Source organism: Sturnira hondurensis, unplaced genomic scaffold (assembly GCF_014824575.4).
Source record: "Sturnira hondurensis isolate 20B ecotype Veracruz unplaced genomic scaffold, ASM1482457v3 Scaffold0004136, whole genome shotgun sequence".
Classification (NCBI taxonomy): Eukaryota; Metazoa; Chordata; class Mammalia; order Chiroptera; family Phyllostomidae; genus Sturnira; species Sturnira hondurensis.
In genome coordinates, this window is record NW_028076767.1 from 48,326,313 (window position 1) to 48,350,087 (window position 23,775).

At 36.9% G+C, this 23,775-nt stretch overlaps 1 protein-coding gene across 1 annotated transcript in view; it reads left to right on the top strand.

Annotated features, from left to right (window-relative positions):
• The first annotated feature begins 1,037 nt into the window (after positions 1-1,037).
• The window catches only part of TTC21B (tetratricopeptide repeat domain 21B), a 72,615-nt gene continuing 49,877 nt past the window's right edge, over positions 1,038-23,775 (top strand). Inside the window, exons 1-11 of the mRNA XM_037044556.1 lie at positions 1,038-1,176; positions 4,186-4,315; positions 4,403-4,513; positions 7,469-7,635; positions 9,707-9,829; positions 14,895-15,052; positions 17,509-17,593; positions 18,616-18,714; positions 20,237-20,429; positions 20,852-20,949; positions 21,273-21,473. Coding sequence (XP_036900451.1) covers positions 1,156-1,176; positions 4,186-4,315; positions 4,403-4,513; positions 7,469-7,635; positions 9,707-9,829; positions 14,895-15,052; positions 17,509-17,593; positions 18,616-18,714; positions 20,237-20,429; positions 20,852-20,949; positions 21,273-21,473 — 1,386 coding nt within the window. The 5' untranslated portion in view covers positions 1,038-1,155. The remainder of the gene's footprint in view (positions 1,177-4,185; positions 4,316-4,402; positions 4,514-7,468; positions 7,636-9,706; positions 9,830-14,894; positions 15,053-17,508; positions 17,594-18,615; positions 18,715-20,236; positions 20,430-20,851; positions 20,950-21,272; positions 21,474-23,775) is intronic.

The window sequence follows — 23,775 nt, forward strand, 5'->3', positions numbered from 1 at the left end:
TATGTGCTTCTTTGGGAGGAATACTTTTTTAGAGGAGGTCAGTGAAAGATAGCGCCTAGCTTTGAAGCCTGGGAGAGTAGCTACCCCCTTCCCTCAAGATTGTAATCATCTAATCTACTGGCATGGGAAAAAAGTCAATGTTCATTGATTCCTTAACAAATTTAAAATCTGATTCAGCTACGAATCGCATCAACTAAATTAGTAACAGTAGGATCAAAATTTGGAATCCATGTAAATGATTCTACAAAAATCACTTACACCTCAAATCTTAACTATTAAAAAATACCTTTAAGCAGACATGGGAAATCTCTTAATCCACTCTATTTCAGTTTAATGCTCTGAACAACTGAAAACATCTAGGGGCATCTTAGAGTTGCCTACTGGGTACAAACATAAAAGTTTGCCTAGAGATGAATGAACTGTCAGCTTAAAAATCAGCAGTATCACTTTTTTAAATAAACCTGAAAATTTTTTCCTCTCATTATCAGGGCTGCAAAAAATTAATTTAATGTGCACTCTAACAATCACGGGATTGCAGCAATGCCTGTAAAAAAGAGCCCAAGAAGCGTATTCCACTTGCCTTTTAAAAATTTGATTGTTCTGCGCCACCTTGTGGCCATAAGGCAACTACCACAAGTGTAAAAGGGCTTTCCGTGTGCTGGTCATGCCTTCAAATAGCCGCATTGCGGGAACCGGCCTCAACCCAAACGTGCCTGAGGTGGTGTCTTTCCTAGTAACCAGATGAGACCCAGACTTGCCCGCTTTCCTACTTACTCCCCTATTTCCTTTATTTCTTAATTCCACATTCTCAGGCCCGACCTCCCACTGTCCTCTGAGAGTTGCTTCTCTGTTTGATCTCCTTTGTCTTCCCCCACCATCTGGTCACGCCCCTTTCACCACCCGCAGACCCCCCCCCCCTCCACGAGTCTCAGCCCTGGTCCCCCTCCTCCTCCTGCAATCCCTGCAGCGAGGACCCGCCCCCTCCTGCTAGCAGCCAATGGAGGCTCGATCCCGCCTCACCCAGCCCCTCCCACCACCTCCACGGTGGGAGGGGGGTCTGGGCCTGCAGTGGCGCTTGGACCCCTGCTTCCTCAGCGGGGCTGCAGTGAGCGCTCTCCCCAGAGGCCAGGCCTGTGGCCCAGTTTCCGGAAAATCATGGACTCGCAGGGATTGAAGGTGAGCGGGCGGAACCTGGACGTGGGTTGCTTTGGGGTTGGTCCGGAGCAAGGGGGCACGGGCGAGTGTGGGCCGACTGCGCGAGGTTGTTCTTGTCCTGCTGAACCTGGCGCCCCAGCCGGGCTGGGCAGCCTAACCTCCATCACCTGGTTGGCCTCTCGTACTCTGGGTGCTGCTTTGGAACCCTGAGGTCGGTTAACCTACCCGGCGTGTTGCTTTCGAATTGCCGTTAGTGTACTTGTCCCGCCGCCCTGCTAGTTGCGTGTAACTTTTACTCTTGTGTCCTGCCTGCTCGAAAAGCTTGGTCAATATATGACACCTACTGTGCCCGCCTGCGTGCGATTTCTAGTAACTTAAGGCCAACAAGCGTCAGCTCCCCCGCTCCCCTGTTGAACAGTAAAAGGAGTGTACAGGAAATTCAAGAGATAGGTTGGAAAATGGAGTAGGAATCTGTATTTTAGGGTGATGTGTTCTTTATCACTGATAATCCATTCAGCAAATATTTAATGACAGTCCACTTAAATGATGATCTAACAGACTGTCAAATAAGTTTCCTTTTAGGATGATGGTCCTTTCCATTTGTTTACTTATTCATTCGTCCAGCAGATAGTGGTGGAGGGCTCACAGTGTGACCACTAGACGCTGGAGATGGTTGTGAGCAAACTGAGCAGGCCCTGCCTTCACACGTCTTACAGGCTAGTGCTGGAGAAAACCTTAATTAAGTTAATGCATTGAATGTTGAATGCCTCTTATGTGACTGGCATTGTTCTAAGCCCTGAAAATAATAAGCCCTGCAATAATAAAATTAAATACACCTCCCCTGCCCCAGTCTTGGAGCTTATGTTTGACTAAGAGTCACCAGATAGTAAGCAAGTAAATAAAATATGTGCCATATTAGTGGTGAAAAGTGGGTGGAGGACATTTTGGCAGTGATAGGGAATGCTGGAATGTCTTTTGATGTTTTGTCTGAATTTTTACATTATCTTCCTGTGAAGCCTTCCACCATCCCCTTAAACTTTGATCATCACCTGAAATTTATCTTGTGTAGTACCATCCAAATGAACCCCTTAATAAAAAACACTTTCATGCTGATAACTGCTATGTGGCTCCTTATCACTTAGCCTGGAGGATCAACTTAATACAAGACACTTCTTGACCCTGCCTGCCTCTCCAGCTTTGTGATCCAGTAACCCCAGTCTTACTGAACGCTGCAGAACAGGGAATGACAAACTGTTTCTAAAAAGGACTGTGACTTTATTTTAAAAAAACCCTTATTTATGGATGCTGAAATTTGAATTTCACATAATTTTCACATGCTATGAAATATTTTTCTTTTTCCTTTCTTCTTTTCAATGGTTTGAAAATGTACAAACCATTCTTAGTTGGCTGGCCAAAGAAAAACAGGCATAGGATAGAAATGGGCATGGGCCATAGTTTGCCAATTCCTGCTATAAAATATAGAATAACTTTTAGTCCTCCACATTCTACCACATCCCTACTACATTCCATTGCCAACTTTTATCTCCGTCCCTCTGCCTGGCTAACTCCTGTACCTTCTTCAAGAATCCTGAAAGGGAAAATAGAGTTGTGTGTGTGTGTGGAGGGGAGTAGGAGCTTGCAAATCAAGAATCAGTCCTGAAGTCCTGCCAAGAATTTGACTTTCTTTTTGCAAAAAGTCAAGAATATTTCTCTTAACTTTATTCTTCACTCTTTCCCACATCCAACACTCATTCTCCTATATTCTCAAAGCAACTTGTAAGCTTTTTTTCTTGCATTTACTACATTGAATGTTCAGTTTTTCTTAGATTCTAGTCTCACGTGAAAAACTTAAGCATTCCTGCACAGGAGCCACCAGGTCTTTTTCATCGTTCTGTTTAGGGGACCTAGTCCGGTGAGAGACACAAGTAAGTGGTCAGTAAATGTTGGGCGGAGCAACCTTACCTGAACCAAGATAGTGGTAGGTGGTATGGAGAGTGGGAAGTAGATTAGAGAAACAGAAGAACCTATTACTGACAACTTACTGTATTTAAGACACACACCCCAATTTGGGAGGAAAGAGGGGTGCATCTTATAGTCTGAATGTAGCTTACCTGGCTTGCTGTGGCAGGGGGACAGGGGTGTGTGGCATACGTTACTTATGTTATTAAATGTTTTACCATGCTTTTTTGCTTCAGTTTTTTTCCTATTTTCCTCTAAAACCCAGGTACATCTTAAGAGTCTGAAAAATTCAGTACTTAGGGGATGGGGCAAACAGGAGGGGAGGATTCTGCAACTCTGTGTCTGGTGTGGGTGGCGGGGCAAATGGAGGGATGAATCTGGAACCCAGATGAGAGGTCATGGCTGGACACGTGGTTTTTTATTTCATCAGCATGTAGGGTTAGAAGGAACGTTTTTTCAGACTAGGAGTTTTATAGTACGATATCCTAATTTATCCTCACAATGACCTGTAAACGACTAACATTTAACAAAGGAGCAAACTCAGGAGCTATAAAATGAACCACAAATTTGGAACCAGGTCTTTTTGCCTGTAAGCCATGTCCTTTTTACAATACCATACCACTGCCTTTCCAGAGAGTAAAAGATTCTTAGTGATCCTAAATGCTGGACAGAAGACAAGTAGAATCATGTTAGAACCGTCCTTCGTGTTGGGAAACTAAGAGGTCATTTGAGACTTTAGGGAGGGGACACTGGAGGGGAACTGCATTTTATTGAGATGTGCTGTGGGGGGTGTTGGAGGTGGAGTAAGGATCGCATTCAAGAAACGGACCTGAAAGGGGGACTAAAGAGCAGGAGGAAAGCAAAGTAAAAGTGAAAAATTGCTTAACAATTTAGGAGAAAAGATTGAAATTATTAGAAAACATAAATGTTTAATTTTGTTCTATATTCTATTTGTTCTATTAGTGCTATGCTCTAACAACTTTTAGATTATTCAAGATTTTAGATAAATATCTACTTAGATATTTCAGCACCAGAATCTCCTTGTAACATTTAATTCTTATTTCCTTTTAGGCTTTGATTAATTACTATTGTCAAGAGAGATATTTCCATCATGTGTTACTTGTTGCCAGTGAAGGAATTAAGAGGTATGGTAATGACCCAGTCTTCAGGTTTTATCATGCCTATGGTACATTAATGGAAGGTATGTGCAAATTATTAACCATGCTGCATAAGTTTTAAATTCTTGCTTTGCACTAAGAATAATTTTTCACCTAATTTTGATTTTCAGGTAACACTCAAGAAGCTCTCCGAGAATTTGAGGCTATTAAAAATAAACCAGATGTATCACTTTGTTCTCTACTGGCACTGATATACACCCATAAAATGAGTCCTAATCCAGGTATAGTATTTAAGTACAATGCCTAGGACAATTTTTCCTGTTCAATTTAATTTTGATTTTTCTTAACTACCGTAGCATTCAGTCTGAGCATAGTATATTACATATTGTCTATAGGCACTTTTGATATTATATATGTTTTATCTTCCTGACTAGGTTGTAAGTTCATCAAGCACAAAGAAATGTGTACGTTATATTACTTTCATATTCCTTATAGCCAATGTCAGGATTTGCATTTGTATATAGAAATTGTCTGGGTTAATGTAGAGGTGAATGTATATTAGCAGTTGTTAAACAACCAAACAAAAAAGAATACACACATAGCCAAAAACAGGTGGTACATAAATTGCTCCACAGCAGCCAACTTTATAACTCATTGCATCCAAATATATACCTACATGCAGTTTCTTTCTTCTACTATATCTTGAGCTTTTCAAAGGGCCTGTACATCCCTCAAGAGGGCTAAGTCGTGGAAGATATTTAGTAAATTTCTGTGAAGTAGTAGTTTGGAAAATACGACTACATTACAGAAAGAGCTTTTTGCAAAACGAGCAATTAAAATTGTGTGAACTGTTCATATATGGTGTGTCTTCATTGCTGTGGCAGGAGAATGTCAGTTATAGGTAGAAGGAAAAACTAGCATTGCATTACATATATATCCAATAACAGTTAATACAGCTATTAATATAGTTCTTATGTCAGTTAATTAGAGAACAACCAATGTCTTAGAATAACTTTTTAAGTATCAGAAAACACATTTTTAAGCAAAGTGTCACATACTGCCTTCACCCCCCCACACACTTGCTCAAATCAGTAGAAAGTTATTTAAGATATTAATATGTTTAGCAATCAGACGCTTACATTCTACAAGGGACCCTGCTAATATAGTTGGAAGATAGAGAAGAATTATAAGAGTAATCCATAACATCGAGCTTGTGATCTAGTTGAAAAAAGAAAATGTAAAAGCCACAGAGATTAAATTCTACTGTTACCATTAAGTAAAATGATAAGAACATCTGAATCTGCCATTAGTTGAAAGTAGCATATACTGTTCATTCATAGGAGTATCCTGGGAAATCTCTGTGAGAGGAACTTAATCTGATCTTTGAAAGACAGGCAGGATCGCGATGTAAAGCTTTTTGTCAGACAGGAGAAATCCCCAGGCAAACACAGGGAAGCGGTTCAGGATTAGGCTCTTCCGGGGCTCCCCTTTCTCTCTCCCCAGTAGGAGTACATTAAGCTGGAGCAGAGAATTTTCAGAGGATAGCGAGAGTCAATAAGCCTTTTAAAAAATAGTATAAAATATGTTTCTAAAGTCAAGTTTTCATTTAATTGGCTATTCTCAACAGTATTGGTTCTGTTGGGGAATGTGATTTCTCAGACACAAAGATGAAGGCACATACATTACCTAGAAACATTTGAGTATTGACTGTATTCCACCACATAGGACACAGAGTAGGCTTGAGCCGAGGTTGAGCCCAGGCGTTTGTCAGTATTGCCTGGAAAAGGCTTAGATTGTCACGCACATTCTTCCTGAATTCTGCATGGGCGCCCTGACTAGGAAAGGGCCCTGATGCCCTGAGAGCTTGAGCTGAGATCTGGCAAGAGCTAACTGTGACACCAGATGGTGTCACAGCTAACTGGTGCCTCCTCAGGGACCTGACAGAAATCTGGGCAGAAAACTGCAGTTCTTGCTCCTGCTCTAATGAGGTTTTTTCTGTCTCTGTATTGTGGTTCCTTAATGAACGTTTCTGAAGGTGTTCAGGTGGGTGTGGGCATTGAGGGACTGGGACCGGGACCGAAGGAGTCTTCTGAAATCCAGGCTGGTTGCAGCCCACCAGAAACAACTTCGTTTCCTAAAGTCAGGAAGTGATGCGTTGGCAATTCCACATTTAAATTTAAGTTTGTATTGTTGCAGTTCAAAGGAAGGGTCACTTATCTCTGCTTGGGCGCCGTTTTCAGAAAGGTAGTCGATTAGTCACCACCCTTGAGCTTGACATGGCTTCTTTCTTTCTTTCTTGACATGGCTTCTTTCTTATTGCAGAATTGATCCATATTCTCATTTGATCCAGGACTTCGATCTAATTGACCTTTGTGACCTAAGCACATATTCATATATAGTGGATTTTATAGTAATGATTAGTTATTAGAAGTAGGCCATCTGTTAAAGGGGGTAGTCAGTATTAAGCTCTGTAAGTAACAGTAATTATACTGCCTTTCACTGGCCTGTGATGGTAGCCTGGCAGGTTGATATATTTTAGAAATGGATTAAGGAGTTGGGTAATTTAAGTACTAGTCCTTGTTTGCCTCTACTAATATCATTTTAGAGCCAGTGCTAATTTTTTCAAATCTTAATTATTTTTAAAAATTCCATATGTAGCCTTTATATCTTGGGAGTGATATACTATAGCACGTTAACCACATGTGGCTATTGAGCATTTAGGTTTAGCTTGAAGAACCAATTTTTAATTGAATTCTAATTAATTTTCAATTTAAAACTGGTATACTTGATTCAGCTCTTAGAAAAGTTACATTTGGAACAGTGAGTAAATGAGTCTTCTTTTTCATACCTTTTAGGAAATCTAAGCACAAATTAAGTATTTCCGAAGAAAATTTAACAACTTAATGAGATGTGGTGTGTATAAATACATACCATGCTTTAAAGATTGAGTTAGAAAAAAAGGCAAAGTATCTCAATGGTTTTCTTATCAAACATTTTGAAATGATAATTTAGATATATTGGACTAAATAAAATATATTATTACAATTAATTTTACGTGTTTTTTTTACCTCTTTAATGTGCCTACTAGAAAATTTTAGTTACATATGTGGCTTGCGTTTTATTTCTATGAAACAGTTCTGCTCTAGAAGAACTGAATTTCCTGCCCTGTTAACCATTAACCTATTATAAATACTTGACCTAGAGTGTAATTTTTATACATCTTCTTTCTCCCCCAGATAGAGAAGCTATGCTGGAGTCGGATACCAAAGTAAAGGAGCTGCGTAAAGCAGCAGAACCGAAAGCTTTGTACCACGCGGGCTTGTTTCTGTGGCACATCGGTCGCCATGATAAGGGCAGAGAATATATTGACAGAATGATCAAAATGACAAATGGTAGTAGAGAGGTAGCTGCTTTTCTTATTTTGAAATGGTAACCTTCAAGGGAAGGTGTTATCTATGTATTCAGTAATATCTGCCGCTTAATTTTTGTCCTATCCCACTGTCTTCTCACTTTATAAATTAATGGCTACATTTTAATATTTTATTATTTTGTCAAATTGTGGTTCTAAAGGGTTGTTTATTTTTATGCTATTTGTTAACACTTGAAAAGATCTGTTCCTGCCTCCCTTTTTCCCCCTTCCTTCTTTCCTTCCCTTTCCTCCCACTCTCCTTATTGAACTGCTCTACACACAAGGCACCATAATTTGCACTGTTAGTAGTAAACAGATAGGAATGCATAAACTTTATTTTGATGAATGGATCACCTAGTAGTGTCATGGAGCGTGTACCCAGCTAAATATTATGGGGAGATGTGATTAAAAGTGCACAGGAAAATCATAGATGACATTTATTGCTTGCTTGCTTTGTGCTACACACTCTTTTAGATACTTAAGGAGAGATCACATCTGTGTTTGGAGGATAAATAATTTCTTGAAGGAAGTAGCATTTGAACTAACACCTGAAAGGTGGATAGTTTCTACAGGCAGAGGTCGTGGAAAAGGGAAATAGGTACTCTCAAGGTGGGAAGTAATAGATGGAAATGGGAAAAACAAGGAGACATTTGGTTGGGGAAGAGTAAGGCTCTTGTTTTGATAGGATATGGGGTGCATAGGTTGAAGAAAGACTTGGAGAGGTGGGTCGGGGCAAACTGAAGAATCTTGACAGTTCGATACAGTATTTGTACCTAATTTGTTAGTCACTGAAAGACCATTGGAGGTTTTTAGTCGTTGCAGTGATGTTACTTGAGTACACATTCAGAAGACTAATTTAACAATGGTTTATGGGATGAACTGACCTGGGGAGAAACTACTGTAGAATGCAGCCAAAAAAAAAAAAAGGTACTGCTTTCTGACAGAATGTTTTAAGGGCCTACACTAAAATATTGTATAGTGGATATAAATTTGAGAATTATTAGATACCCACAAGACTTGTCAACTGATTGTAAGTAATGGGGGAAACGTATTGAGTATGTCTCTCAGAGACCAATTAACATGAATGGAAACTCTTTTGAAGTGAAAAAGCAGTCATAAAGGAGGTGATGTATTCAACGGAAGACGTGTTCTATTTCAGGCTCTGGAGAACAGTGAGATAGAGATAGTAGATGAGCTGTTGGAAAAAGGAGAGAAAAGTCTAGAAGAGGTACTGGACTACAAAAAAAGTTGGGGAATCATCCACACAGAGGTAGCAGTTGAAACAATTTGAATAAGGACGCAGACCGAGGAGCACTGTTTTAGTAGTATAAGCTGTCTTTTCAGGTGAAAGAGGGGGAGGTAAATATAATCTCAGTTAAAGATTTATAAGTTTATGAGTTAACCTATCAATTTTTTGATACAAGAGCAGATTTCATCATTTTTATTTGACATTAAAAAGAAAAATATTCAACCTGTGTCGATTTTGCTAACTCTATAAACCTTGCAACCCATTGGCTCACTAAAGTCTCTGAAGGTAATCGGCTGTGACTTCTTCAGTGTTTAACTTGTTAGACCACTTATTCTTCCATCTGAAACTCACGGGACTAATCATAGAAATTAAGGAGATTGTTTTCCAAATTATCTTAATTTTTAATATAAGTGAAGTAAGGCACTTGTTTTTCCATTTTAATTCACTTAGTCTGTTTGCCCAAAGAGAGGTCACAGATTCTTTTTTTATGTATCAAATTACGTGTTTAAAAATTATTAATAATAATTTATGAGCAAAGTCCCAATAAGAATATTGGTTATTTAGAATTTATGGAATATTGGCCAAGCTTCTTCTTATTAATATTGAAAAGAGCAGTAAGGCTAAAATTCATAATACTTTTCCACACTCTAGGCTGGCAAGAGTTGCAAAGTGATTTTACTGCACGGTTTTGTTCATAATATTATTTGATAGAGTGATTTTTGTTACTAATTACCAAAAAATGACATTAGGCTTACCTTTTGTATCCACTTTCTCCCCAAAGAAGTGGAAGCATGATTAGAATTTTTTGTTTTACAGGGACAGATTCTGAGAGCATGGTTTGACATTGCAAAAGGAAAAGAACCTTATACAAAAAAAGCACTAAGATCATTTGAAGAGGTATTGCAAAATGGAAATGATATTTTTGCTCTGCTGGGGAAGGTGAGTTGGAGTTAAGGTAAATAAATCAAGGTAAATAAATCATGTTTTAAAATTCATTGATAAGAGTTGAAACCCAGCAAAACTAAGTAGCTCAAAAAGATAATTTTTCATGTTACGTGGACCATTTCTCAATTGCAGGAGGGACTTAGATTTGTATGGGACGGTGAACAGAGAACTAGAGAAGTGCATTCCCAACCAAATTCCTCAATCCTGTATCAGTTTTAATTGTTTTTGTTTTTGTTGGCGGTGGTGATGGTTCCTGTGATATTTATTGACCAAACATGAATAGCGTGTCTTATATGTGTGAGGCATCACTCCAGATACTGGGATACCCTGAGCAAAATAAAACCTCTTGCTTTTTAAAAAATATTTTATTAATTTATCTTTAGAGGGGAAGGGAAGGAGAGAGGGAGAGAAATATCAGTGTATGGTTGCCTCCTGTGCATCCCCTGCTGGGAACTAGCCTGCAACCCAGGCATGTGCCCTGACTGGGAATCGAACCCCGATCCTTTGTTTCGTAGGCCCACGCTCAATCCACTGAGCTACAACAGCCAGAGCAAAACCTCTTGCTTTTATGCAGCTTATAATCTCCTGGTGGAGATGAAACAAATGAAATGAGGAAGTAAATGATAGAGTATTTCAAAAGATGATCAGTGCAATGGAAACATAAATAAATCAGGAAAAGGGGGAAAGGTAGAGATGTAGTATGAGCTTGCAATTTTAAATGACGTGGTTAGACACAGTGACATTCGAGCACAGCCTTGTAGGCGGAGAGGGTGAAAACTCTGTGGGCACCTGGGGGAAACATTACAAATAGGGGCGATAATAAGTTCAAATACCTTAAGGCATGTTAATAGGTTTAGTAGGAGGCAGGGAGACTAAAGGGAATGAATGAGGACGAGAGTAGCAGTGAAGGCTACAGGAAAAAAAGATGGGTGTCAGGCCAGGTGGGTATGGGGGAGATGATGAGAGGCCGAGCTGATTCTATAAAGCTCTTGTCATTTACTTTGAACCAGATACACAGCCAGTAAAAAGAGCAGTAATGTCATCTGTGGGGGCAGAGTCATTAGAAGTCATTGGTGGGTAGAAATGTTTAATTTGGACTCATTCTTCAATTCTTTTGTTACTTTCTGAACATCTTAAACATCTTTTTTAGTTTTTGATTCTGTAAAAATTAAGTTCATATATTAGGAAAACAGTTTTTTAGATAAGCAGTAATAATTTAGAGGGATAAAAAGGAGAAAGAGAGGAGGTGATTAGGGTCTTGGCTATTGGTAAAGTCCCCACATCACTCTTTTGGATGGTGTGCTTGTTCAGATAATGGCCGCCAGCACAACTAGCACTCAGGCTAGAGGAAGTGGGGACTCAGCAAATTTTTAAAAAATTTTTTCTTGATTATTTCTCTCTCTATTCTTTAAAAGTTAGTTGATAATCTTCTGGGACAAGGCTGTTATTTTGGTGTTAATTTATAAGCAGTTTAGGAGGGATTGACTTTTTTTTTAAAGATTGTATTTATTTATTTTTAGAGGGGAAGGGAGGGAGAAAGAGGGAAAGAAACATCAATGTGTGGTTGCCTCTCACATAGCCCCTGCTGGGGACCTGGCCCGCAACCCAGGCATGTGCCCTGGCTGGGAATTGAACTGGTGACCCTTAGTTTCGCAGCCCACGCTCAATCCACTGAGTTACACCAGCCAGGGCAGGATTTACTTTTTACCTTCAATAATTATGATTAGTGTAATTATTTTTTCTGATATAACCTATTTCAATTTACTTATTTTGTTGTTGTATGAGTGCAGCAGGAAGGTTGCATTAGTCTGATTCCAGCGAGTAGTAATATTAACCAAATACACAGCAAATTCGGTTTCAATGAATATGGTGCCCTGCATTCATACGGGAGGTGACAGTCTACGGAAGTATTGGATGTCATCTCGCATGATTTTGCAATTTACATTACCAGCTATTTAAGCAAATTCCGAGGGCATATGTAATTTGTAAAAATTATTTACATTAATATTTTTGCTATTATTATCAACTATTGAGAAATTTAAGTAATTTATTTTGACATAATCGGCAGCAGTTTTAGATGGTTTCCATATTTTCCTTTAATTACATGGGAATGTAATCTCAAACTGATTTCAGGGATATATTACATTTGTACTGTATTTCTATGGAGACTGGATACTCATTTTGAACTGAAATACTCCAGGACTGAATTTATTCCTAATGGAGATCTAGGAGCAAATTTTTAAGTCTGTCATGTGATAAATACACCTTGTTATCTGTTCTTAAAGTACTAACTACAGTTGTAGCTTTATTTTTTCTGACTATGAAATCAATTCAGGAGCATTGTAAAAAAATGTTTCAGAATACTGTAATACCTGATAAAAAAATAAATATCACCATTGTAGACAATCAGTTAAACTTTATAAAGGATATCTCCTCATATCAGTAAATACAGATGTACAAATCTACATCATGATTTTTAATTGTCACCTAAAATTTTATTAAGTAGATATACCATAATTTTTTTAAATAATTACTTTTTTTAAAAGATTTTATTTATTTATTTATCTTTAGAGGGGAAGGAGAGAGGGAGAGAAACATCAATGTATGGTTGCCTTTTGTGCGTCCCCTGCTGGTAGTTAGCCTGCAAGGAACCGGCCTGCAACCCAGGCATGTGCCCTGACTGGGAATCGAACCGCAATTGTGTGGTTTGCAGGCCTGCGCTCAATCCACTGAGCTACGCCAGCCAGGGCAGATATACCATAATTAAATCCTTATGAATATTTTGGGCAATTTTTACTTTTTCTATTAGAAATAATTATACCATAATATAATGTATATGCTTCTTTGTGGTCTTATCCAATGATTTCTTTAAGGTAATCCCTAGTAGTGAAAGTGATGAAGTAGAGCGAGTGGTTTGAACTTTATTTTGCTTATTCATTTTTTTAATTTTCATTTTTCAATTAAAGTTACATTCAATGTTATTTTTGTATTAGTTTCTTATATCAGCATAGTGGTTAGACAAACACACACAGTCATGGCTTGGTGCATGCCAGCCTCAGAGCTCATCCAACCCTATACTCTGTTGCATTTTGATGAGAAAAAAATGTTGCAGCACTTGGCTCTTCCTGGGGACCAAGTCACACTTTCCAGAACTTGTATGAATCATGATGCTGCCCCACCAGCTTCATCACTAGTTGCTTCTTTGGTACTCATAGGCTTTGGCACTCGTCATGAGTTCTGGAATGAATTAATGCTAGGTACTGAGGTTCCACTGTACTTTACAAAGTGACCCCCCCAGTAATATTTCAAGTACCCACATGGCAGCATACATAGTTACTATAATACCATTGACTATATTCCCTATTGCTATATTTTGCATCCACAATGACTGTTTTGTAACTGCCAATTTGTACCTCTTAATCCCTTTACCCTTTTGGCCCAGTCCCCTGATCTAGCTCCCCTCTAGCAACCACCAATCTGTTCTCTGTATCTGAGTCTGTTTCAATTTTTGTTTGTTCTTTAGATTCCACATATTAGTGAAATCATAATGGTATCTGTCTTTCTCTGACTGGTTTATTTCACTGACCTATTTCACTTAGCATAATACACTTTAAGGCCATCCATGCCCTTGTAAATAGTAAGATTTTGTTCTTTTTTTATGACTGAGTAATATTCCATTGCGTGTCTATGCCACAACTTTTTTATTGTCTGTTGATGGGCACTTGGGTTGCTTCCATATCTTGACTATGAAAAAATAACACTACACTGAACATGGGGGTGCATGTATTCTTTTGAATTGGTGTTTTGGATTTATTCGGATATATACTCTGAAGTGAAATTATCGGCTTATAAGGCAGTTCCATTTTAATTTTTTGAGGGACTTTCATACAGTTTTCCACAGTGGTTGTACAAGTTTGCATTCCCACCAACAGTGCACAGGGGTTTCCTTTCTCCACATCCTCCCCAACACTCATTTTCTGATTTATTGATGATAACTCTTCTGACAGGTATGAGGTCAGAGTGAGGTGGTATCTCATGGTTTTAATTTGCATTTCTCGGATGATTAGTGGTGTGGCACATCTTTTCATGTCTCTTGGCCATCTGTACTCATCTTTGGAAAAGTGTCTATTCAGATCCTCTGCCCATTTTTGAATAGCATTTTTGTTGGTTTTGAGTGTTACAGATTCTTTATAAATTTTGGATCTTAACCCCTCATGGGATGTTCCATTGGCAAATATGTTTTCCCATCCGATAGATTGTCTTTTCATTTTGTTGATGATTTTCCTTTGTGGGCATTTACTTATTCTTTAGCCTGAGAAGATTAAAAAAATCTCTTAGTTGCTGCTTGTAAATAAATAAGCAATATTTTAGTTTAAAAGAAAACATTATTTCATGGTGTTTTATGAAAGTATTTTGAACAATTTTGTATTGTAATTATATTTCTCAGTTATTTATTTTTTTGCATTTTTTATTGTTGTTCAAGAACAGTTGTCTCCATTTTCCTCCCACCCCAGCCATCCCCATCTCTGACTCTCCATCCTCCCCTGCTTTGGTTTGGTCCATGTGTCCTTTATACATGTTTCTGAAACAAAATCACTTATATAAAATACTATTATCGTTCTGTAATGTTTTAAAATTTTGTTTTGATAAGAGCATTTTTTTCATTATAAAGGTTGTAACTGTTCCTTATGGAAAATTTAGAGAAAACAAAAGAAAAAAATAGAAGAAAAAATGGGTCCTGGCTGATTGAGGCCTGACTCAATCAGTGCATTGAGAGCAGGCCTGAGAACCAGAGGGTTGCCTGTTCAATTCCCAGTCAGGGCACATGCCTGGGTTTTGGGCTAGGTACCCAGTAGGGGGGCATTCAAGAGGCAACCACATACTGATGCTTCTCTCCCTCTCTTTTTCCCTCTCTTCCTCTGTCTAAAAATAAATAAAAAATATTTTTTTAAAAAACATGGAAAATGTTAAACTCTAGTTTACCTACTTCAGGATAACTGATGTGAGAACCTTGGTGTATCCGATCACAGTGTTGATGTCATTTTTTTTCTCCCATTAGGCACAGTGCCTTGAGATGCGCCAGAATTATGTAGTCGCTCTGGAGACTGTGAACCAGATAATTGTGAACTTCCCAAGTTTCCCTCCTGCTTTGGTACAGAAAATGAAGCTACAACTAGCCTTGCAGGACTGGGACCAGATGACTGAGATCGCACAGAGGTGAAGTAAAAACGGGGCGCAAGTGCCTTTGGGTCTGGCCATATATAACATTAAGCAGAAAGAAAATTGGTGATTTTCTTATCCTAAGATTTTTTTAAATTGACTTTTCTAAAAATATAGAATTGAAGAAAAATTTAACATTGCATTGCTTAAAACTGATTTTATGGGTTAATATCAAGATCTGACTAGCTGTTCCAAGACAGGCTTTCTTTTTTATACAGTGTTTAACTTATTTTTTTAGCTTAGTATTTTAAGACTATCCTTTTATACCCATTCATACAATGATACTTAATTATTTACTAAAAATGAATAGCATTTGATGAAATGAACATACAAATAGTTTATTTTTTCTGTTGGTAGGCATATAGGCTGTGTACCTATATGTACAATCTTTATACAGATACAGGATATTTCTGAAGGATGGGTCCTTAAATGAGGGATTACTGAAGGTGTATTGAATTTGTTAAGGTAGGATAAGCTCCCATTAAAAATTGATGAAAACATATAATGGTTTAATACAGTGGAATCTTTGTTGTTGTTAGGTGTAACTTTTGGGTGGGTGTCGCTGTTGGTCAGGCAGCCTTCCTCCACACTGTCAGTCATAGACCTGGGTAGGCACTTTCCATCTTGCAACTCCGCCATTTTCTGAAACCTCATTGCATTGGTATCCAGTTGGTAGACTGGGAGAATGTGGAGGGATTTTTCCACTTCTTGAAAATCCTAGGCCCACAAAGGGCATATATTGCTTCATCAGACATTGGCCACATCTGACTGCCGAGATGGCTGGGAAATGTTGGTTAGCCATATGGCCAAATAAATAAGGGAAGAATAGCTTTGAGGAGAGAGATTGAAGTCTCTGCCTCAGGTATAGACACTTAAACTTTGATAGACACTGCTAAATTGTTCTCCTAAGAAGGTGTACTAATTTATACTCGCATGAATAGTCTATTGAATGCACCCTTCCCCTCTCCTCACCAATTCTGGTATCAGTGCGGTCAGTTGGTTTCTATTTAAACAACCTGGTAGAATAAGAATGGTATCTTTTAAAAAGTTTTTATTTTCTTAATCATGTTGAGATTGAGTATTATTTTATCAAAAAATAGTTAAAAACTATTTTCTCTACATATATACTGGTCTTTCTTTTTAACTGGGTCTATTTTTTCCTAAATTTCCAATGGCTTTTGATATTTTTAGGGTAAGTTCTCCATCATGTTGTTTTCTTTTTGATAGTTTTTTTTTTTTGGCTCTTCTTTTGCAGGTGACTTTCAGAATTAACAAGTTAAAGATAAACTTTTTTAAGATTTTAACTTTAATTGCATTAAGTCTACAGATTATCTGGGGAGAATTTTTTCATCTGCAAATGAGTATTATGAGGCAACTGTCCCTACATAGCAAACAACAACAAGTCTCAGGACATGTGATAATAAGCACTCATTTCTCACTTTTGTGTGGGTCAGCTAGGGTTGGCTGATCTAGACCAGGCTTGGCTGGGGCTCTGCTTCAAAGTTCAGGCCCAGCTGGGTGGCTGTGACACCTCTTTGCACTTTGGGCTCTGGTCAGCTATGAGCATGTTCTCCCATGGCCTCCAGTCATAGACCAGCAGTTACCAGAGGGCGCTGTTCTCATGCTGATAGCAGAGATGCCAGAGGACAAGCAGAAATATGTGATGCTCCTGAAACTTAGGCATGGTGCACTGCCACTCTTGCCCATATCCCATGGCCAATACAAGAAAAATGTGCCAGTCTATAGTAAGGAGCAGTAGAGTGCACTCCCGCTTTTGTAGGAGGGACTGCACGGTTACGTGGCAGAAGGTGCGCAGTCAGGGGGGCGGAGAAACCGGAGCAGGTAATGTAGTGTACTGCACCGTCCGAGATAGGAAACCTCGTGTGTTACCTCAGGGCATCTAGTTCCTTTCTAAATGCCCTAAACTAAAGTTTATATGGATTTTTATAGGTTTTGTAGGCTTTTTATATCTTTTTTATTGAAGGGAGTTGTTCCTATTATTAATAGAATATTTGTCCACTTTATTTTCTAAATATTTTATCACATACAAATCTGTTTTAATGATGTGAATTGCATTGACAGTTTCTTCTTAAAATGTTTAACTCATCCTTGCATTCCTGGAATTCTTGTAATAAATTTGCCTGATCAGGATGAGTTATTCTTTTAATGTACTGTTGTATATAGTTGGCTAATACTTTATTTGGGCTTGCCAAAGGGACTCCATGATATTTCTACATTCTATTCATATCTTTTTTAAACTTATTAAAATTAAGATTCAGATTTTTTTAGTTTAAATAGTGAGGTTGATGATTTTCATACTAGAGATCCCACTTTACTAAGTAAATTTACTTGTTTAAAATGACAGTGGCATAGCCAGACCAGCAAACTAAGTTTGTAAGCCCTCAAATAAAAGAAAGTACACAAGTTTATTTGAACAAAATATTTTTCTGCAGGTTAATGCTTCAAGATAAACAAAACGTGGAAGCACTGAGACTGCTGGCTCTTCACTGTCTGTGTAGGGAAGGGGATACGGAGAAGGCAAGTTGTGTTCTACTTACATTTCCTATGTTAGAAATGCAGGAAGTGATCTTTTAGAATGTACGTCACGGTCGTTTGTTGCTGATTCTTGAAAATACATTTTAAGGAAGAGGTGAGCTTCTTAAATCAACTAGTGAAGTAAAACAGTATGTAGTCAACATTACCCCTAAAAATTCCTTTGATCATTATTACAGTATATGTGGTTTTCTTTATAAAACCCCCATGCAGTGATATTTTTTGATAAATGTAACTAGTGATACTGCCTGTGGAAAAGTATATGTACAAAATATAAGTCCACACTGTGTATTCTTAAAATGTAAGTGAGTTTGCATAAGTTAAGTGGGCTTAGAATGAAATCGCATTGGATCTTACAGTAAGGTACGTGTTTCTCTAGCAGTGAGCACGTTGACTATATACTGGGTCACGGAACACCAAAATCTGCTCTGAAGCGATCAGTATTAGAATATGTAGTAGATTTGTTAAATTAGATAATGTGACAGTACCTAGTGGGTACTTTAGTAAATACTAAAAGAATTTTAGTAGGGACAACTCTTCAGTAAATTTTCCAGGCATTAAAATTACTTATACTAAGTATCTTAATGATTTTTATATTCCATATAATACTTGAAATATAAACCAGATACATAGGTAATCTAAAGGGTGATCTCACATAATATTAATGTTTATAAATATGTTATTATTCAGACCTCATTTGTGTCATGGATTAATTATTGTAGATGGAGCTTGGCATGTACAGTTAATTGAATATCACAGGTATGTTTACCCATCTAAAGTTTTCCATTCAATAATAGATATTAAAAGAACATATTCTACAACTCATTCTTTATTGATAATTATTTAACTTTTGTAAAGAAGTTTTAATACATACAAGACTTCATTGAAAGACAAGGAATTAGTAAAAGCAAATATCTTTTAAAATAATATTTACTCTCTGTATGTCATATATTATGTTCTTTATTTCATAGTTTATTTTAAAATTGCATTGGGCATTTTTGTTTTAGGCTGCAACCATGCTGGAAAACCTAGGAAATGCTTTGGATGCCACGGAACCACAGAATGCTCAACTTTTTTATAAGATCACAATAGCCTTCAGCAGAACTGTAAGAGTGCCCACTGTGTACCAGAGCTCAGCTCTCTACAGCTGAGAATAGAAAATATGTCACAGAGGTTGAGGCTCCAAAGAGCATGTGGCCTGGAGTGAAAACATGATACGTATATAAATTTGTGATACACTTCTGAGAAAGGCAGTCCCGAGATGATATGGTTTCCACCTAGGAGAAGCTATCATGGAGGCTTCATGGAGGAAGTGGCACTTGTTCAATGTTTTAAGGAGAGGGAAGTTCCTTCCAGGCTAAGGGAGTAGAAACTGGTTTATTTTAATAACAGCATAGGGTTTATAAATAGGGTTATTTTTTGTTTTGTTTCTAAAAACTCTTTGAAAAAAGTTCCAATGTGGAGAATAGATTATTTTGGTGGGGGGAGTTGTTGGTATCTTACTTTTTTATAATATTAAAGATTTGCATTACACGTGCCCAATAAAAAGAAGACAATCAGGAATGAAATAGGGAAAAAAACAAGAATGTAGAAATCAATATCTTAAATGAGTGGATTGAAGAGTTATTTGATTAAACTAAGAAAAAGGGTATATGTAAGTAAGTATAATTAGTGAATATAAAGTTGGAAGAAAAATCAAAGATGATGATTGTTAAATGACATGAATAAACTGAATTTTCATATTTAAAAACAAAGATTGTCAGATTGTGTGAAGTTCAGAGAAAAACAAGTTCTGCTATTAGGAAAGTTTGAGTTAAGGAAGGGTTTTATTTACCTGTTGCCAGACACTTGATTAATTTACAAAAAGTCAAACATTTTAGCATTTTACTCTTAAAAGCTGTTGTCTTCAAAAGTTGCATACTTACTCTAGGAGCAATGCCATTTCTTGAAATATTTTTGAAACTTTATAAAAGAAGTTTCTAAGGTATAATTTTTAAAAATACTCTCAATGATAGGACCTGTGTTTTCATATACATATATAACCTTAAAGCAATAACTTTCTTCTTCTTTTTAATCCTAACCCAAGGACATGCTTATTGATTTTAGAGGGAGGGGAAGGAAGGGAGAAAGAGAGGGAGAGAAACACCCACTAGCCGCCTTTGTTACCATGCCCTCACAGGGGCCTGGGAGTCAAACCTGCAACCTTTTGGTTTGCGGAACAACACTCGACCAATTGAGCCACGTCAGCCAGGGCTTGAAGTGATAACTTTCTTGTCTATTTTGTAAAACATTCATAAGACAGTTTGTAAACTGTCTATTTTGTAAAACATTTGTAAGACAGTTCGAAAAGAGTTCTAACAATTGTACTTGTAAAGCGTTGTCATTAGGGGCACATTTGTCAAGATAGGTATTCTTTAAAAGCACTACTCAGGATATGTAAGTTCTGATAACATATAAACTCTTTTTTGCTGAACTGTCTAGATAGTAAGTAGAGAAGTTTTATTTACTACTCATTATTAACTAATTTCATTTTTGCTTGCATGAAGTACAAATAAGTGTCTATTTAGAAAAACAATCCTTTTGACAGAATGGAAGTGTTCTATTCTAACTTACTCTTTTTCTTTTTAGTGTGGACGTAATCAACTCATTCTTCAAAAAATGCAAACATTAGTAGAAAGAGCTTTCAGTTTAAACTCTCAGCAATCAGAATATGCTACAGAACTTGGATACCAAATGCTTCTACAAGAAAAAATTAAGGAAGCATCGAAGTGGTACAAGGTTGCTATAAATCTTGAAGAAACTAATATTGCTGCACTGATTGGTATGACTGCTGTATCTATTAGTATTTGTCATATAGATGCAAGTTGTAATTGCTTGCCATGCTTGTCGTTGAAAGAACTGTATTTTGTGGTTTTCTCAAATTAAACTATTCTCCACTACCCATAATAGAAAAAAAATCGCATCTTTAAAAATAGAATCTTTACCTTAGAAATATTATCTTGAGAGGATGTTTTTATGAGACAGTTCCTATATATTACGAGTTTTACCATAACAGATTTTATATGGGTACAAGCTACCCATTTTCTTTTATTTTCACCCTTTTTTTTTTTTTTAAATCTAAAATTTTCATGTATTATTTAGGGAGGTATCCTGTTTCATCAATGTTATTCGTGTTAGGTTAAAGTTTGCATGCCTAAAAACAAATATGTGGGCATTGACTGTTTTTGTTTTGTTTGATTTTAGGATTTATCCGATGTCAGTTAATAGAAGGACATTTACAGGATGCAGATCAGCAGCTGGAATTCCTTAGTGAAATTCAGCAGTCTTTTGGGAAAAATGCGGTATAGTATTTTATTTTAATAGAGAGTAGATCCCAGCTACTGTTTAGAAAATGTAAAATTTTAAATTGTCTTATTACTTAGTAATAAATTTAGAAGACTGGTGTACACTAATTTTAATATATAATTTCATTTATTAATTTATCTCTATGCAAAATTGGACTTTAAATATTCTTCCATAAGATTCTAGTAGACCATCCAGGCTAATACTTAATTTTGAACAAATATTTTACATAAATAGTACTTTATATACATTTAAAATCTAAGTAGAAATAAAGTGCTTTATAACTGAGTAGAATAATTTATAAAAACAACTAATTTTTCAGGAATTAACCTATTTACATGCAATTCTTGCCATGAAGAAAAATAAACGACAAGAAGAAATTATTAACTTACTGAATGATGTCCTGGACACCCATTTTTCACAGTTACAAGATTTACCTCTTAGCGTACAGTATTTTGAGAAGTTAAATCCTGATTTTTTGCTAGAAATTATTACAGATTATCTGAATTTCTGCCCAATGCAGGTAAGTAATTCTGGGACATTGCAGGGGGAAATTATTGAATTTATTGAGGTTATATTGCTTAATAAAATTATGTGGGTTTCAAGAATACATTTCTAAAATATCATCTGCATATGGTATTTGTGTTCATTACCCAAAGTGAAATCTCCTTCTGTCACTAATTATCCCCCTTTGATTCTCTTCTACCTGGCTAAATTTACCTTGGTTAAATTTATACCTAGGTACCTAATTTCTTTGTTGTTGCCATTATAAATGGGAATGCTTTCTTTGTTTCTCTTTCTGATCATTCATTATTGATGTGTAAAAATGCCACCAATTTTCAAATATTAATCTTATAGCTGATCCCTTTACTGAATTTATTTATCAGATCTAGTAGTTTTTCGGTAGAGTCTTTAGGGATTTCTATATACAATATCATGATATCTGCAAATAATGACAGTTTCTATTCTTCCTTTCCTATTTGGATGCTTTTTATTTCTTCTTTGATTGCTGTGGCTACAACTTTCCATACTTTATTGAACACAAGTAGAGAGAGCAGACATCCCTCTTTGTCTTAAGGGAAATGCTTTTAGATTTTGCCTGTCGAGTATGATGTTGGTTGTAAGTTTGTCATATATGGCCTTTATTACATTTAGAGATGTTCCCTTTGCTGAGAGTTTTCATTATAAATGAGTGCTGGATTGTATCACATGCCTTTTCTCCATGTATTGATATAATCATGTGGTTTTATCCTTCATTTTGTTTATGTGGTATATCACATTTATTTTATTTTATTTATTTATCTTTAGAGAGGAAGGGAAGGAGAGGAGAGAAATATCAATGTATGGTTTCCTCTCGTGCATCCCTGCTGGGAACTGGCCTGCAACCCAGGCATGTGCTCTGACTGGGAATCAAACCGCGATTGTCTGGTTCGCAGGCCTGTGCTCAATCCACTGAGCTACACCAGCCAGGGTGTATATCACATTTATTAACTTGCAGATATCATACCAATGTTGTATCCCCTGAATAATCCACTTGATATGGTGTATGATCTTTCTAATGTGTTGCTTGATTCAGTTTGCTAATATTTTGTTGAGGATTTTAGCATCTATGTTCATCAGGGGTATTGGCCTATAATTTTCTTTGTAAAGTCTCTGATTTTGGAATTTGGGTAACGCTGGCCTCGTAAAATGACTTGGAAGTCTTCCTTCCTCTTGAATTTTTTGGAACAGTTTAAGAAGGATAGATGTTACTTCTTCACTGAATGTTTGGTAAAACTTACCTGTGAAGATATCTGGTCCAGGGCTTTTGTCTGTTGGAAGTTTTTTGATTACTGCTTCAATTTTACTAGGTGTAATCTGTCCATTCAGATTCTCTGATTCTTCCTGATTTCGTTTTGGAAGATTGTATGTTTCTAGGGATTTATCTATTTCTTCTAGATTGTCCAGTTTGTTGACACATAGTCGATTATAATATTTTCTTACGATCTGTTGTATTTCTTTGATGTTGGATGTTATCTCTCCCTTTCATTCCTTTTTTTTTAAAGATTTTATTTATTTATTTATCTTTAGAGGGAAAGGAGAGAGGGAGAGAAACATAAATGTATGGTTGCCTTTCGTGCGTCCCCTGCTGGGAGTTGGCCTTCAGGGAACTGGACTACAACCCAGGCATGTGCCCTGACTGGGAATCGAACCGCGATCCTCTGGTTCGCAGGCCCGCGCTCAATCCACTGAGCTACACCAGCCAGGGCTCTCCCTTTCATTTCTGATTTTGCTTATTCAGGTCTTCTCTATTTTCTTCTTGATGAGTCTGGTTAAAGGTTTGTCAAACTTATTTATCTTTTCTAAGAACTAGCTCTTTAGTTCATTGATTTTTTTTGTATTTTTTAAACTCTATTTTATTTATTTCTGCTCTGCTCTTTACTGTTTCCTTTGGGAAAATTTACATGCAAAAAAAATGGAACTAGACCCCCTCTTATACCACACATAGAATAAACTCAAAATGGATTAAAGAAGTTAATGTTAGATTCAAAACTATAAAAATTATAGAAGAAAAATACAGGCAGTAAAATCCAGGGGTGGAGGGATTGAGCAAAAAAAAAAAAAGAAAGAAAGAGAACTCAGGGAAATGGACAACAGTGTGGTAACTGCGGGGAAGGAGTGTAGATAGAGTTCAAAGAGGGTATATTGGGGATAAATGGTAATGGAAAAGTATAAAATAAAAAGAAATTGAAGTATAAAATAAAAAAATTCTGTGCATCAGTGGTCACCTTTTGAGATTTTTCAGAATCTCAAAAGATTGTGAAAATCTTTTTGAGCACACGTAT